The sequence below is a fragment of the Paramormyrops kingsleyae genome, chromosome 22 (assembly GCF_048594095.1).
Source record: "Paramormyrops kingsleyae isolate MSU_618 chromosome 22, PKINGS_0.4, whole genome shotgun sequence".
Classification (NCBI taxonomy): Eukaryota; Metazoa; Chordata; class Actinopteri; order Osteoglossiformes; family Mormyridae; genus Paramormyrops; species Paramormyrops kingsleyae.
The window spans coordinates 890,166-904,347 of NC_132818.1; the positions used below are offsets into that span (position 1 = coordinate 890,166).

General features: G+C 43.3%; 2 protein-coding genes across 3 annotated transcripts; one reads left to right on the top strand and one right to left on the bottom strand.

Annotated features, from left to right (window-relative positions):
• Positions 1 to 9,311: 9,311 nt before the first annotated feature.
• mrm2 (mitochondrial rRNA methyltransferase 2) lies at positions 9,312 to 10,200 on the bottom strand. Its single transcript, XM_023829997.2, has 2 exons — positions 9,900 to 10,200; positions 9,312 to 9,815 (listed from the first exon to the last, which is right to left on the bottom strand). The coding sequence occupies exons 1-2, from the start codon at positions 10,198 to 10,200 to the stop codon at positions 9,391 to 9,393; spliced, it is 726 nt and encodes a 241-aa protein (XP_023685765.1). The 3' UTR covers positions 9,312 to 9,390.
• Positions 10,142 to 13,463, top strand: nudt1 (nudix (nucleoside diphosphate linked moiety X)-type motif 1). 2 transcript variants are annotated; one of them, XM_023830000.2, is made up of 4 exons: positions 10,142 to 10,281; positions 10,828 to 10,986; positions 11,098 to 11,243; positions 12,080 to 13,463. In XM_023830000.2, the coding sequence occupies exons 2-4, from the start codon at positions 10,835 to 10,837 to the stop codon at positions 12,250 to 12,252; spliced, it is 471 nt and encodes a 156-aa protein (XP_023685768.1). In that variant the 5' UTR covers positions 10,142 to 10,281; positions 10,828 to 10,834; the 3' UTR covers positions 12,253 to 13,463. The 2 variants fall into 2 exon arrangements, with proteins under 2 accessions (XP_023685768.1, XP_023685767.1); XM_023829999.2 differs by lacking the exon at positions 10,142 to 10,281 and adding an exon at positions 10,332 to 10,485.
• The last annotated feature ends 719 nt before the right edge of the window (positions 13,464 to 14,182 follow it).

The following is a 14,182-nucleotide window of genomic DNA, read 5'->3' on the forward strand; positions in this document are numbered from 1 at the left end:
CTTGCTCTTCTCACCGAGCAGCGGGTGCTGCCGGGGGCTCCCCTCCCGTCCCAAGGCGCTCACAGGTGGACAGTCCTCGCGCAGCAGCCCCGCCCAGCTGCAGTCAGAGCAGGAGTTGTTCACCCTTCCGCATCCAGACTGCAAATGAATTGCGCATGCGCGAAACCACCACTGGCTGATCCTGCCCTGGCTTATTGCCAAACAGTTTTCAAGAATAAGTAACTCCGCCAGAGTGTCTTTGGGGTCGCTTTTGCCGGTCCCAAGCCCGGATATAGGAGGAGGGTTGGAATTGTGATATAAAAAAACAAGAATCGTCAGAAGAAAGTTCATTTGTAGTTCTAAACGTATTTTAGTTCTAAACGTTTTTTAACCACATTTTGTCTCTCCCACGACATTATTCCTCTCTCCTACAGCGTCTATTATCAATACATGCATTGTTACATTATGCAAATTAGGCGATGGCGTCATTTAGCGACTTTTGGGACAACCAATAGCGACTTTCCTTGCTGAGCAGTTGGCAACAGTGGTTCCGATGTGTAATCTGCTATTTCTCCCGAATATCACGTAAAGCAGTGAGAACTGGTTTTCAATTAATTTACCTGATAAAATAAAGTTTAAATACATGACATAAATGCTCTAATAGTACACGTAAGTTAGTGGTTTATTTATTGTTAGTTACTGTAATGTTGCGCTGCTTTATTTTGTTAATCGTCGAAGTCTGTGAAGAAGGCATTCAAGTAAGAATTGCATTGTAGTATGACTCATTTCCTGGCGCGTACAATTTATATTAGGTCAGCTTTCACGGTTCAACTTCTGATATTCAGATCGAGTTCTAGGTCAAATTGGTTTGTTCAACTTTCAAGAAATTCGAGTTCTAGTGAGTTCGAGAACCGAGGTACCACTGTACTTTTACTTAAATGTGGTTATAACCAGGTTTTGTTCCCAGATTCAGAACAAGGTTTTTTTGTAATTTACTCGTTCATAGTCCAAGTAACAAGAGTACTGAGCAATTAAATTCTGGACATTTCAGTTATCTTGGGTAATGAAGTCTGTCGCAGTCACACTAAAATCCCAAGCAGCTCACAGCTTTCGACCTGTTAATCTACTGTGTTCTGTACTGCAGCAGTCTGAGTCGACATCTTCTTCAGTGGCTATACAGCGAAGCCAGCAGTCTAGGTTCTGTCTTTAAGTGTGGATACTTTTTCAGTATCATTGATCATTTTCAGCGTATTCTGTTTATACTCACTAGCACAATATTGTTTCTGATAATGCGTGTTAAACAATTATTTGTTTAACCACATAAACATCAAACACTGGCCAAAATAGATATACTGCCGTATGCACAATGTTCTGAAGCGAAGTGCAGATAGTCCCGCTACGCACTGTTTCGGAAGGACTGTTTCTAACTTAAATTTCAAAGACGGCTCCGCTGACAGTTTAAATCACCTCAGCTATTAAAAGACAATATTTCACTTTCTTTATAACATTGTGCTGTACCACCACCAGCTTTCTCATTAATCATGGAGTCAGCGGTTAAATTATCAAGCCAGTTTTCCTTCCATAAATCCTTAATGAGAGGATAATTGCATATTTTCACATGACCTACAATGTGGATTATCGGCCTAAGATATGCCTTCCCCTTTTATTGTTTTAAGGAAAACAAAACACGTGAGGAAGCAGAATTGTTTTTAACTGGCTTTCGTCTTACACACTCACGGGTCACGAGAAAACAAACAGAAAAACTGGCTTCTAGCTACTGCTTACTAACACATACTTGGCACAGCAGAGAAAACAGCATTTACAGATGTTGGTCCAGAAATTTAGCTGAACACATTAAAAAAAAAATAAAAAAACTATGGCAGAAATCGAAGATGTAAAGTCACAGCTCAAGAGCTCCATCTAGTGTAACTCACGGTCATTAAAATTCCCTCCATTTGAGGATATTCAACTTAATAAAATTACAGTCTTGAATCTGAATTTCCATGTGACTCCAGCAACGGACTGGCATCCCTTCCAGAGTATCCCTGCCATGCCTGTTCCAACTGCTTATCCAAACTTGGGCCAGAGACTAAGCCTAAAGCTCACATTTCTTAGATAGGTGAGTTAGCCAAACTGCATAGCTGTCGACAGCGGGATGACATCAGAGCACCTGGAATGCAACACAACACAGAAGGAGGTAGGACTAAAGCCCATAACCATGGACGTGTGGGGGAGCAGTACGACCTCTGAGCCAGTGAGCCTCTCATAATTAACTCTTAACATACCATGAATGTGCTTGGTGTGTTGATGATTCATTTTAGCTAATTATGGCTTGATTTCCTTTGTTACCTGTATGAAATGCAAATGTTAAAAATAAGACTGGAGAGGTAATTATAGGTATTACCTTCCAAATCTGCTAGTAGTCCATTAATCTAATACTCGTTAGCAAAATTGAGTCCTGGAGCCTAAATACAATAGCAACCATTTAGGTCAAGTAATGAAATATGTGTTGTTGTTTTGAAGTTACTTTTGACACCTGGTTATTTTCCATAGACACAAGAATGAAAGACGTTTATCATTTGTATTTTAGTGCCTGTGACTGGTCACACTTGATGTGCCATTGATATATCTTACAGGACTATAGAGCACAGAGTGTCAGCTGAGCCTTCTGTCCAAACCAAACTGCTTGCTTCAAGTTGCATGAATAATGAAACGTTTTGCCATTATCTAACTGTGCAGATGGGATTTCCACTGAAACTTAAGCCTATTCATTCGTAGCCCATATTCTGCATCAGCCAGTCTCAGTCGGCTGAAGTGGGTTAAGTCCTCCCAGGATAAATCTGACTAAAAATCCATCCATCCATTTTCCAAATGCTTCTCCAGTGCAGAGTCATCGTGTGCCAGTCCATCATCGGGCACAGGGTAGGAGGACACCTTGGATGGGATGCCAGTCTATCACAGGGCACAAGACCAGGGACACCTTGGACGGGATGCCAGACCATCATAGGACACAGGACAGGGGACACCCTGGACGGGATGCCAGTCCATCACAGGGCACAGGAGAGGGGACACCCTTGACGGAATGCCAGTCAATCATAGGACAAAGGGCAGGGGACACCCTGGATGGGACGCCAGACTATCACGGGACACAAGGCAGGGGACATCCTCGACAGGATGCCAGTCCATCACAGGACAGGGGATACCCTGGACGGGATGCCAGTCCATCACAGTGCACAGGGCTGGGGACAACCTGGACAGGATGCCAGTCCATCACAGGACAGGGGATACCCTGGATGGGATGCCAGTCCATCACAGTGCACAGGGCTGGGGACAACCTGGACAGGATTTTTGCACTATGGTAAAATTCTGATGTATTGTGGCTTTTGTTTTGAATCTAGCTAATTCATCCATCCATCCACCCATTATCCATACCGCTTTATCCATCTGGGTCACGGGGAAGCTGGAGCTAATCCTAGCATCTTCAGGCGAGAGGCGGGGTACACCCTGGGCAGGCCGCCAGTCCTCTAGCTAATTCAATGAGTTAATAAAAATACATTCGACTTCAAAGCTGGTGATCATGTGATAAATTCAAAGTGTGACCCATTAGCTGACAATAAGTACAATTCTGAGAATCTGTTGCACACCACGGCCTTTTGAAACACCACGTCTTACAGGATGAGCTTTTTTACACTTGCCTGAAATAATAAGGGCCCAGAAGACATTATGAAAACTTATATCTCTTTCCATACCTAAGAAATAGATTAATGAGGTTTAATTCTGCCATCATTCCTTGAAAGCTGCAGGGAGGCTGGTACAGGCATCCATTTCATCCCAGCTGGGACTCTGAACTGAGAAGTTAGAATGAGGACGAACAAGAGGCCCTCCTTGACTCACAGGTACCAGACAATCAACCTCTTGGTTGTTCAATGGTTTCCCAGCGAGGGAAAGGTGAGCATTTGGAACAGCGTCTGTGGTCGCCTTGGCTTAGCAGGCTAATGGGATTCGTCATTAAGACACGTCTCTCGATATGTCCCAGAATGTGTGAAAGACACCATATTTTCACAGCAGTGCTTCGGACGGCTGAAGCCATCAGCGGATGGAGCAATCCCACTCATTACAAGAAAGGAGTGAGAAATCGCAGCCTAATGCCACTGTTTCCCAGTCACTCATTAATTTTCTCTCATCTCCCTTTTCCATTATCGAGGCGGGATCAGTCATTGCGATACAAATTGAGAAAAAATTACTACTATCATCACAGTGCCATCAGAATTTATTAAAACAGTTTTTCAAGCATCTCAGGTTTCTTCTATACACAACAAGTTTTGATCCCACCGACACGCCTTCCAATGAGGAAGCAGAGTCTGGGGACTTGAGGGTGGACTCCCCTATCTCTGGGGCGGAGGTTGCTGAGGTGGTTCAGAGTAGAGCCGCTGCTCCTCCACATTGAGAGGAGCCAGATGAGGTGGCTCGGGCATCTGGTCAGGATGCCTCCTGGACGCCTCTCTGGTGAGGTGTTCCAGGCATGTTCCACTGGGAGGAGGCCACAGGGGAGACCCAGGACACGTTGGAGAGACTACGTCCCCCAGAGGAGCTGGACGAAGTGGCCGGGGAGAAGGAAGTCTGGGTTTCCCTGCTTAGACTGCTGCCCCTGTGACCCAATCCAGAAAAGTGGTAGATGATGGATGGATGGATGGACAAGAAGTTTTGTACCATGTAGCAAACCTTAAATACGTCCCTCTCAGATTCTTCAGAATAGGGCATGAGGACAGAACAGGGCATGGGGACAGAATAAGCCATGAGGACAGAACACAGGGCACGAGGACATAACAGGGCACGAGGACATAGTAGGGCATGAGGACATAACAGGGCACGAGGACAGAACAGGGCATGGGGACATAACAGGGCACCAGGAGAGAATAAGGCATGAGGACATAACAGGGCATGAGGACATAACAGGGCATGAGGACAGAACAGGGCATGGGGACAGAACAGGGCATGAGGACAGAATAAGGCATGAGGACAGAACAGGGCATGAGGACAGAATAAGGCATGAGGACATAACAGGGCATGAGGACAGAATAAGGCATGAGGACAGAACAGGGCATGAGGACAGAATAAGGCATGAGGACAGAACAGGGCATGAGGACATAACAGGGCATGGGGACAGAATAAGGCATGAGGACAGAATAAGGCATGAGGACAGAACAGGGCATGAGGACAGAATAAGGCATGAGGACAGAACAGGGCATGAGGACAGAACAGGGCATGGGGACAGAATAAGGCATGAGGACAGAATAAGGCATGAGGACAGAACAGGGCATGAGGACAGAATAAGGCATGAGGACAGAACAGGGCATGAGGACAGAACAGGGCATGGGGACAGAATAAGGCATGAGGACAGAACAGGGCATGGGGACTCTTGATAAGTTGCTTAGCAGAAGTTTGTTCTTCCCAGAGTGACATACACAAGTTAATGGCTCCCGCTGTACATATAAATCAGCAACTGAGAGTGATAATTACTGCTTCCTCTCCACTCAGCACTTACTTCCCTTCCACTAAAAAGGCAGAATCCTCGCTTTCTTCACAGGGTGAGGGACATCAAACGTGACTTAGGTATTTCATGCTCCCCCTGGCTGTTTTGAGATGGAAAGCTGAACATGCTGAGTTGACCAGGTTCTATCCTCAAAAACAAAATGTGCCATAATGCCGAATTTGCAGATGTTTCATTGTTGTTTTTTGCTTTTAATGAAAAAGAAGCTTCTGGAACAGATGGAGCTTCACAAGGATGTTTTATCACAGAAAATTTAATTAAAGTAACGACAAACAGATTTTGTATCTCCTGCCTTTTTTTTTTTTTTATCAAGACCACTTTCTTGAGTTTGTAGTGCTTTTATTTGCACATTTTCTTAAGTACTTTTCTTGTAAACTTCTTTACAACAGCAAGTTAGGAGAGGATGGTGGGATCTCATAAGGCTTGACTTTCCCATATAACATACTTGCTCCTGATCTCTCCTAAAATTCCCGGCTGAATTCAAAATTCATAACAAATAACAAAGGCCATTCAGCGCAGTGCCAGAGTTCTTCTTAAAACTCATAAGATGCTAGTTGAAAGGGCACAGAAATCTGCTCACAGAATAGAGAGTAACACTAAGCACAGTACAACATTATAACAACTTTTCTTCTGAAAATAATTATATCCTTCGTCCAACCAAATAAAATACTGGAAATGACTTAAATTACGTAATAATGGAGGTTTCAAAATACTGCATGACGAGCTGCTACCCTGCTGTGTGCAATGTCAGTCAACCAAAATAAATATATATTTTTACTAGGGCTGATCTTATTTTGGAGCGGTTTAGCTCGCCGTCCCTTTAAGACAGGTGCCATCTTGGGTGAAGGTAGCCCACATGCTCATCGGGCATCCACACTGAAGTCGACCTGCCGTCTTCCTGTGTGCTCGCTCTCTGCATCTGGCCCATCCTCGAGCATCCTGTTGGCATGGACACCCCCCCCCCACCCCCCATCACCCCCACGTCCACCCACCCTGGCTGCAGCCCCTCTGGAGCTGGAGTGAGCATGAATCCCAGGGAATTGCGACTAATGAACCATTAACACTCATTTCCAAGCTGTTCACCCCCCACCCCAGTTAAGATCATCTAGCTGTACAGCAAATCCTATCAAAGGGACAAGAACAGCATTTGATGAAACAGACCTTCACTGGCTATTAAGGGAGCCCTAGAGACCCCAAATTTAGTATAAAAGGTACTGTGTTATTGTTTAGTTGGCAGGGGCTCCAGGTGCACGTCGGTGTAAGGTACCCCCATAAGACACCAGAATAAGGTACAGCAAACACTGACAGAAAATACAGCACATACAACAGACAATGGAAGCAGACACCTGCGTAAGGTACAGCAGACACCAGAGTAAGGTATAGCAGACACCAGCCAACACTGGGGTAAGGTACAGTAGACACCAGCTGACACCGGAGTAAGGTATAGCAGACACCAGCCGACACTGGAGTAAGGCACAGCAGACAACAGAGTAAGGTACAGCAGACACCAGAGTAAGGTATAGCAGACACCAGCCAACACTGGGGTAAGGTATAGCAGACACCAGCTGACACCGGAGTAAGGTATAGCAGACACCAGCCGACACCGGAGTAAAGTACAGCAGACACCAGCTGACACTGGAGTAAGGCACAGCAGACAACAGAGTAAGGTACAGTAGACAACAGAGTAAGGTACAGCAGACACATTCAGCAGCAAAAATGCAAACGAAGCTGTTATCCATAACGTCATGCTTCACATTAGCCAACAAAGGAGATTTGCCTGGATTTTCCTTTAACTGCTGCGACAAATCTGCTCTACACAGCAACAACTTCATTACGAGACGAGCAGAACATATGCGTTGTCCAAACCTAGGCACGGTCTGCCACATGGCTGACGCAATTAGACGCAAACTGTAATTTAAGGAGAAAATTAAGATGTGATTAGAAATATAGTGGCAGGATGGATATAGGAGGCCCGTATTACCTCACGTCAATGTAGATGTCTTGCCAGGAACAGCAAAGCTGCCTTGTAAGGAACTTTTTCAGTTGCACTGCTGACTTTTGGGGCATGTATTTAAAATGCTTACTTTTTTGATTTATTTCAGTGTATATATCAGGTCAAGCTGTTTACTTCAGAGTGACAATGGGTGACAGGGTGGCTTTTTGTGTAGTATGATCACATGAGATGCAGGTTTGGCCCCAGAGCTGCATGCCCAGGGTCTGTGCCGTGTCTCCATAGCCACCTAGACTACTTCCCACAGTTCAGAGAAGTGCCATTCAGTTAAACTGACTCGTCTAAAAATGCCCTTTGTGTGTGTGTCCTGTGATGGACTAATTCTTCCTGGGGCAAGCTCTGGATCGCTGGACGAATACTGAAAATGGACTGATAAATTTTAAATTATCCATTGGGCTGCATTTGAAAGGGAAAGAATTTCTGGAGACAGCATTATTTAAAAAATAAAATACAGTTATGAACTGAACCGAAGGGCACAGTATGAGTGGCAGAGAAAAACCTTCACTGTCAACAGAACCACATTTAAAGCTCAGGTTTAAATGAGTTAAAGTTTCAAAATGTTTACACTATCTTGAATTCCCAGTACATCGGGCTTTTTGGGCACCCATACAATTCACTGTAGCCCGCCTGATTGAAATAGGTATCTGTTGTTGTTTTCACGGACTCGCCAACACAACACAGCGAGTAGAACCTCCCGCCTGGAACAGCCAATGAACAAATGACAATAAAACTAATTCAAGGCCCGGTAAGCCTTAGAGATGGGAGACAGAGCATGATTTTACCATTGTTCTCAGAAACTTGAACATTTTGTCCTTCCACTAGTCTTAATTTAAGCCTCTAAACATCCTCCTGAAATGGTTTGGTATCACACACAAATTTCAGTAGTTTCTGAAGACAGACTTGTAAAGGCAGAGTTGATCTATCATGAGTGCAAACACATTTAAAACAAAGCCGGCATGGATATATTTTACTGCTAATTTAACTGTCAGTTCCAAAGCACTTTGAGATGTAATTTGGCGTGTAACAAGTAATGTATTCCACAATATTGTCTCTAATTGCCCCATTCTGGCATTTTTCAAAATTTCAATAATATGGGTAATGAGGTATAGAAAGTAAACCGCATTAAATTCCGCTTTAAGGAGTAGCTCTGCTATCAAACAGCAAATGCATCTGTCCTTTTAAGATTATTTATGACTCACTTCCATCATCATCTATTTTTTTGTTGATCTGTAGGCTCTAATTACAGAAAACATCTGGTGACAGTATTAAGGATGAAGTGCTTAAAATGTGCACCGAAGGCCTTGGATATTAAACTGACCATTTATTGGCACATTTATGACTAGGAGGATGCAGGGTGGAATTTTAACAAAAAAAAAAAACATATTAATACATGTCTGAATATGAAGTCTGATATACTTTTGTTGTAACATCTATCTATCTAAACACACAGAAAGATTTTATAACGTACAAACACAGAATCAGTCAAAAGTTTGGACATATCTACCCACAGAAAGGTTTATTTGTATTATTCTCCAGAATTTAGAATAATTATAAAGACATCAAAACTACAAAATAACATATATGGAATTATGCACTTAACAAAAATTGTATTTGAGACAAACTCCCCCAAAACTATTTCTACTGTGATTAGGTCAGGTGGCCAGGTCATGTGACGCTACAGCATCACTTTCCTTCATAGGTGGCTTGGTTTGTCTGAACTTTTGACAGGCACTGTAAACACACACACTGAAACATCACATTTAGACAGTATCATCAAAAATAATGAAATTTTAATACCTTTTGTGGCTTCATTTATTACATAGTTTGTGACCCAGCAGATTTTCGTTTTTCACTGTTTCTTGAAATACCTCGCAACAAAAAACAGTTCTGATGACTCTTTCCTGCTGGATTTTGGCTTTACAACCTTTACTTCTCGGAAAATGTTGGCAAGTCTGTTCTGAAGTTGCCCAGCTTTACTCCCGTCCCAGTACTTGCATACCAGGGCACCCTCTGATCGCAAAACCTTCTCGGCAAAGTCCACCACGCACAGGCACATTGCGATCAGCTTTTCGTGGTCCATTTCCCTGAAGCCGCTGGCGTTGGGGGCCATGTCGCTTAGGATGACATCTGCCACCCCATCGGGAAGGAGGTACCGCAATTCTGTCTGCGTGGCTGAATCGGTGAGATCGCAATTAGAGAGAAAGTGGGCTCCATCCAAAGGAGGGATGCGGAGAAGATCCACGCCAACCAAGAAGCCAACCAGTGATCCGGGATCTGAACAGAATGGTCAATGCTAAATAACGTATAAATCAATGTCACTCATCATACAGATCCACGTTAATATTAAATCTTATTTACCTGTCCCCACTGAATTGATCCTTTGAGCCGCGACCTGGCTCCACGCCCCTGGTGCGGCGCCGCAGTCGATGACGCTGAAGCCTGGTTTGAGGAGCCCGTACCGATCGTCGATTTCCAGCAACTTAAAGGCGCTCCTGCAGCGATAGTTGTGTACATGAGCGGCCTTGACGAAAGGGTCGCTGAGCTGCCGGACGATCCAGCGCTGCTCCGTGCTGCTCTTCCCTTTAAGATTCCGCGGCGTCTTTTTAAAAGTTCGCGCTGAAAGGTGCAGGTGCCTCTGCAGAAAAAGCAAGCTGTTCATCGTAACAGATGCATCAGAAACTCAGCCCGACTAGAGCCCAGCTGCATTTATCTGCGTGTCTGTTTGACTTTGTTTAGTAAGGTTAGTACATACAGTATGAAACATGTTTCTTGTTTCCAGTCGAACATCTTTCACTGCAGGACAGCGAGACGCGGACCACGTGATTCTGCAGAAAGCCGCGGGAAAACTGTCACATTATACATGTATTAGGGGATCGGCTGCATATCGGTTTATTCTTTATCATCAGCTGTTGCATTTCGCATTCATTCATCGCTACTCTTTTGGGTATTTGAATATAATTTGTTTCAGAAGTGCTAGCTTGCAGCATATGCTATTGGAAGCTGTAGCAGGATGCGATATTAATCATGCTCTTTTTAGTTTTCCATATTTGTTTCCGTTTGCTTGTTTATAACTATGCTTTCCCATTGCAATACTTGCCTACGTGTTTTTGTTGGGGAGTAATATGTTGCACAGCGTAACCTTAGCTTGTAAAATAAGGTTTAATGTTAAAATAATAATTGCAGATACGTGGCGTGCTATGCAGTTCTTATTGACAATCCGTTTAATTAGATGCACGATAAACGTAAATAAACAATGAAAGTCGTCGGCTGTCTCTGCCTCTTCCAGTGGAGCGATGTTGACGAACAAACTCTTCACTTTGGTGGTGGTGCGTCGGCCCGGGATGGTCTTGCTTGGGATGAAGAAGAGGGGCTTCGGCGCAGGAAGGTGGAATGGTTTCGGAGGCAAAGTGCAGACTGGGGAAACCATCGAACACGCAGCTAAGCGGTAAAAGATAGCCGGCGGCGACAATTAACTGATGACAATGAGAGCTTTTTTGTAGAACTGATACCGCGATGAGTGAGATTCCACAGTGACTTGAATTTCTTGTTCTTGCAGCGAGCTTTGGGAAGAAAGCGGCCTTACCGTAGACACACTGGTCAAGATCGGAAACATCAAATTTGAGTTTGTCGGCGAGACGGAGATCATGGACGTTCACGTATTCAGGGCGGACTCCTTCAGTGGAATCCCTACCGAGTCAGAAGGTACCTGATTTCTGTTGCCTTTCATTTCTTAGACATGTTGATGGAAGTTAAAGAAAACTGTAAAAGAGAAATGCGAAAGAAACATGTGAAAGGCATGATTGCACTCATACAGACTCTGCTCTATGGAAGAACTTAAAAAGGAATAAGGATAGCCTGTACTGCTGGTTTCCCAGAAGGAAAGTATTTGCAAACTGTGTTGCTCCAGTGTTTTTTTTTTCCCAGAATACCAAGCATTCTTAGGAGCAGAGTGTGTCAGTATGCATATGTACATATATTTAGGAGTTTGGGCGAGTGAGTAAAGGAGTGGTTCCTTTTTGGGATGCCAGCATCATATTGCTGGTGCATCCATTAATTTAAAATCAGTCTTGACTTTAGACTGTATATTGAGGTGCTGTGTTTGTAGAATAAATATACATATAGACAGAGGTGGCAATTTCAGGTCCAGAAAGTAAAAATCCAGATTTTTTTTTCAATCAACCAGTTGAGTACTCTGTGACTGTGACTCTTTATGCTCAACTGGTTGGTTGAAAGTAAATCATCGTCTGGGTTTTTACTTTCTTGACCTGAAATTGCCGCCTCTGCATATAGAACAATAAAGGATGTGAATAGTTTACCTCTAGAAAAAAATGTCTGTGTGGAGAAATAACCTACTAACTAGTTTAACAATTGTTTTGTTAGTTTTGCACAATTAGTTTAGTATTATGCGTAATATGCAAGTTTGTGACTATGAAATTTATTTATATCCCATATATGCATATGTATTTGTGACATTAAGACCTTTGTTAGATTTTGGGGCCATATTTGCCTGCCTACAATGTCTTCTCCCCCCTTTGCAGAAATGAGGCCCAAATGGTTTGACTGCAGCGAAATCCCCTACGACCAGATGTGGCCCGACGACATCCTGTGGTACCCCCTCATGCTGCAGGGCAAGAAGTTCCTGGGCTACTTCAGGTTTCAGGGACACGACCTGATGCTCGAGCAGAAGCTGGAGGAGGTGCAGGAGCTCTGAGTGGGAGAGTGCGGCCATTTAGCTGCCATCTGCCAGGAAGTGCGGGTCGGCGTGGCAGCCCTGGCCACTGTGTGCTGGTTTTCATACTCATTCGGGAAGCGAGGAAGCGGGAGCATAAAAAGGAAGCAAAAATGTGTCCGCCTACTGTAATGTCTCAGTGGAAGTCAAAGCAACCCACAGCATTCTTTCCTTGTAATCCATTTCAAAATTCAAATCCAGAGTAAACATTAAGGTTTTTCCCTCTTTTACTTGCTTCTCGTGATGTGTAGAGACTGCTACAGCTCTCTAAACCTATGTGGTATCTCAGTGCTTTTTTTGCTTTAGAAGAGAGTCACAGTAGGGTGTAATATAGCTAAAAATATGGAAATGTGCAAGTATTTAGAAAGGACATGGATATTGTACTGGTGACTGGTGGCGCTGATTCGTCTGCTAAGACCCACTGACCTGCACCCGAGTCTCCTGTGAAATACTCTTCTGCTAAATAGGGTGATTGATGTTTAAACATTAGCTTTGGATTCAGAATGGACTGCTGGTTAGTTCCAGTGATGATGCACACGTTTGCCAGCTGATATTTTCAGAATGGTGCCGCATGACGGATACGGCCATAGCTGGGTCTCTCCCTCTGTTTTTCATGTTTTAAGAAAATATTGGCATGTTGGACCTTATTTTTTAAAAAAAAATAAAAATTATTGGTTTAATGCTCTGAAATTTGCAAGCATAGCTTGCAAATAATGGTTATGGATGTCTATTCTCAGAATGGTTAATGTTAATAGGAAGCGGAAACCAGCTGTCAATTTAAACAAATGATTTTTTTGTTTTCTAATTCATTTTAAATGTAGCTTGGGTTGTTTCCATTTCAGGACAAATACACAAGTGCACAAGTGTGTTTCAAAAACATTTCAGGCACTTTTCCCTAACAGAGACTTATTATAAGAATGACAGATAGTGTGGATGTATCAATACTAAATGCATAACTGCAGAAATTGACTATCAGCCATCTGGAAATAATGTCCACACTTTGCATTTCTGTTGGACAAATGATTTATGTCCATTTCATTTCAAATACTGTCATAATTTAAACTGATTTGCTGTAATATCAAAGAAAACTGAAAATACATAGTAACGATGTACAATGTTTATTTCCATTTGCTCAAATATGGAAATCAGCTGTGATCAGTTATGAATAAATTTGGATCTTTGTTAAAAATGTCCTTTTTATAGTTCCTTTGTCTTTTTAACATGGAGTTTAATTTCATAGCACAGCGTGTCTAACAAACAGCACAGAGTAACCACATGGAAACCCATAAAGCAGAGGCGCAGGTACACGTGGCAGAAGCATCAACACTAAGTGGTCGTCTGGCCAGAGGTGGACATTTCAGGTCCCGAAAGTAAAAATCCAGACCAGGATTTTGTTTCAACCAACCATCCGAATATAAAGAGTCACAGTCAGAGTACTCAACTGGTTGGTTGAAACAAAATCTTGGTCTGGATTTTTACTTTCTGGACCTGAAATGTCTGCCTCTGCGTCCAGCAAGCCATTTGCTACCTAACAGAGTTTGTAGGGCAAGCTATTAAAAACAGCAGATGGCTTGTGTCTCTGGCTAGCGCACGCTGTTTTACATCTCTCCCTGCATGGGGTCCTGCTGAAGCTGTTACGAAAACTTGTTTAATAAGAGAAGGCAGGTCACATAAGACAGCATCAACATTTATAATAAGTAATAGCTGGATTATGTCATGTAAATATGTGCTCCATACGCACTTACTGTTTTCACTCAGGACTAATTTCCTTTAGCCCATACAGCCTGCAGAGTGAAGGGCTGTAATCTGTACCAACCACTGTATACTGACATCTCCTGCCCAGCAGGTGGTGGTAAGCATTTAACTCCCTTCTAAGAGGTTGTTGATTGCATACACATACATGCATATAAAA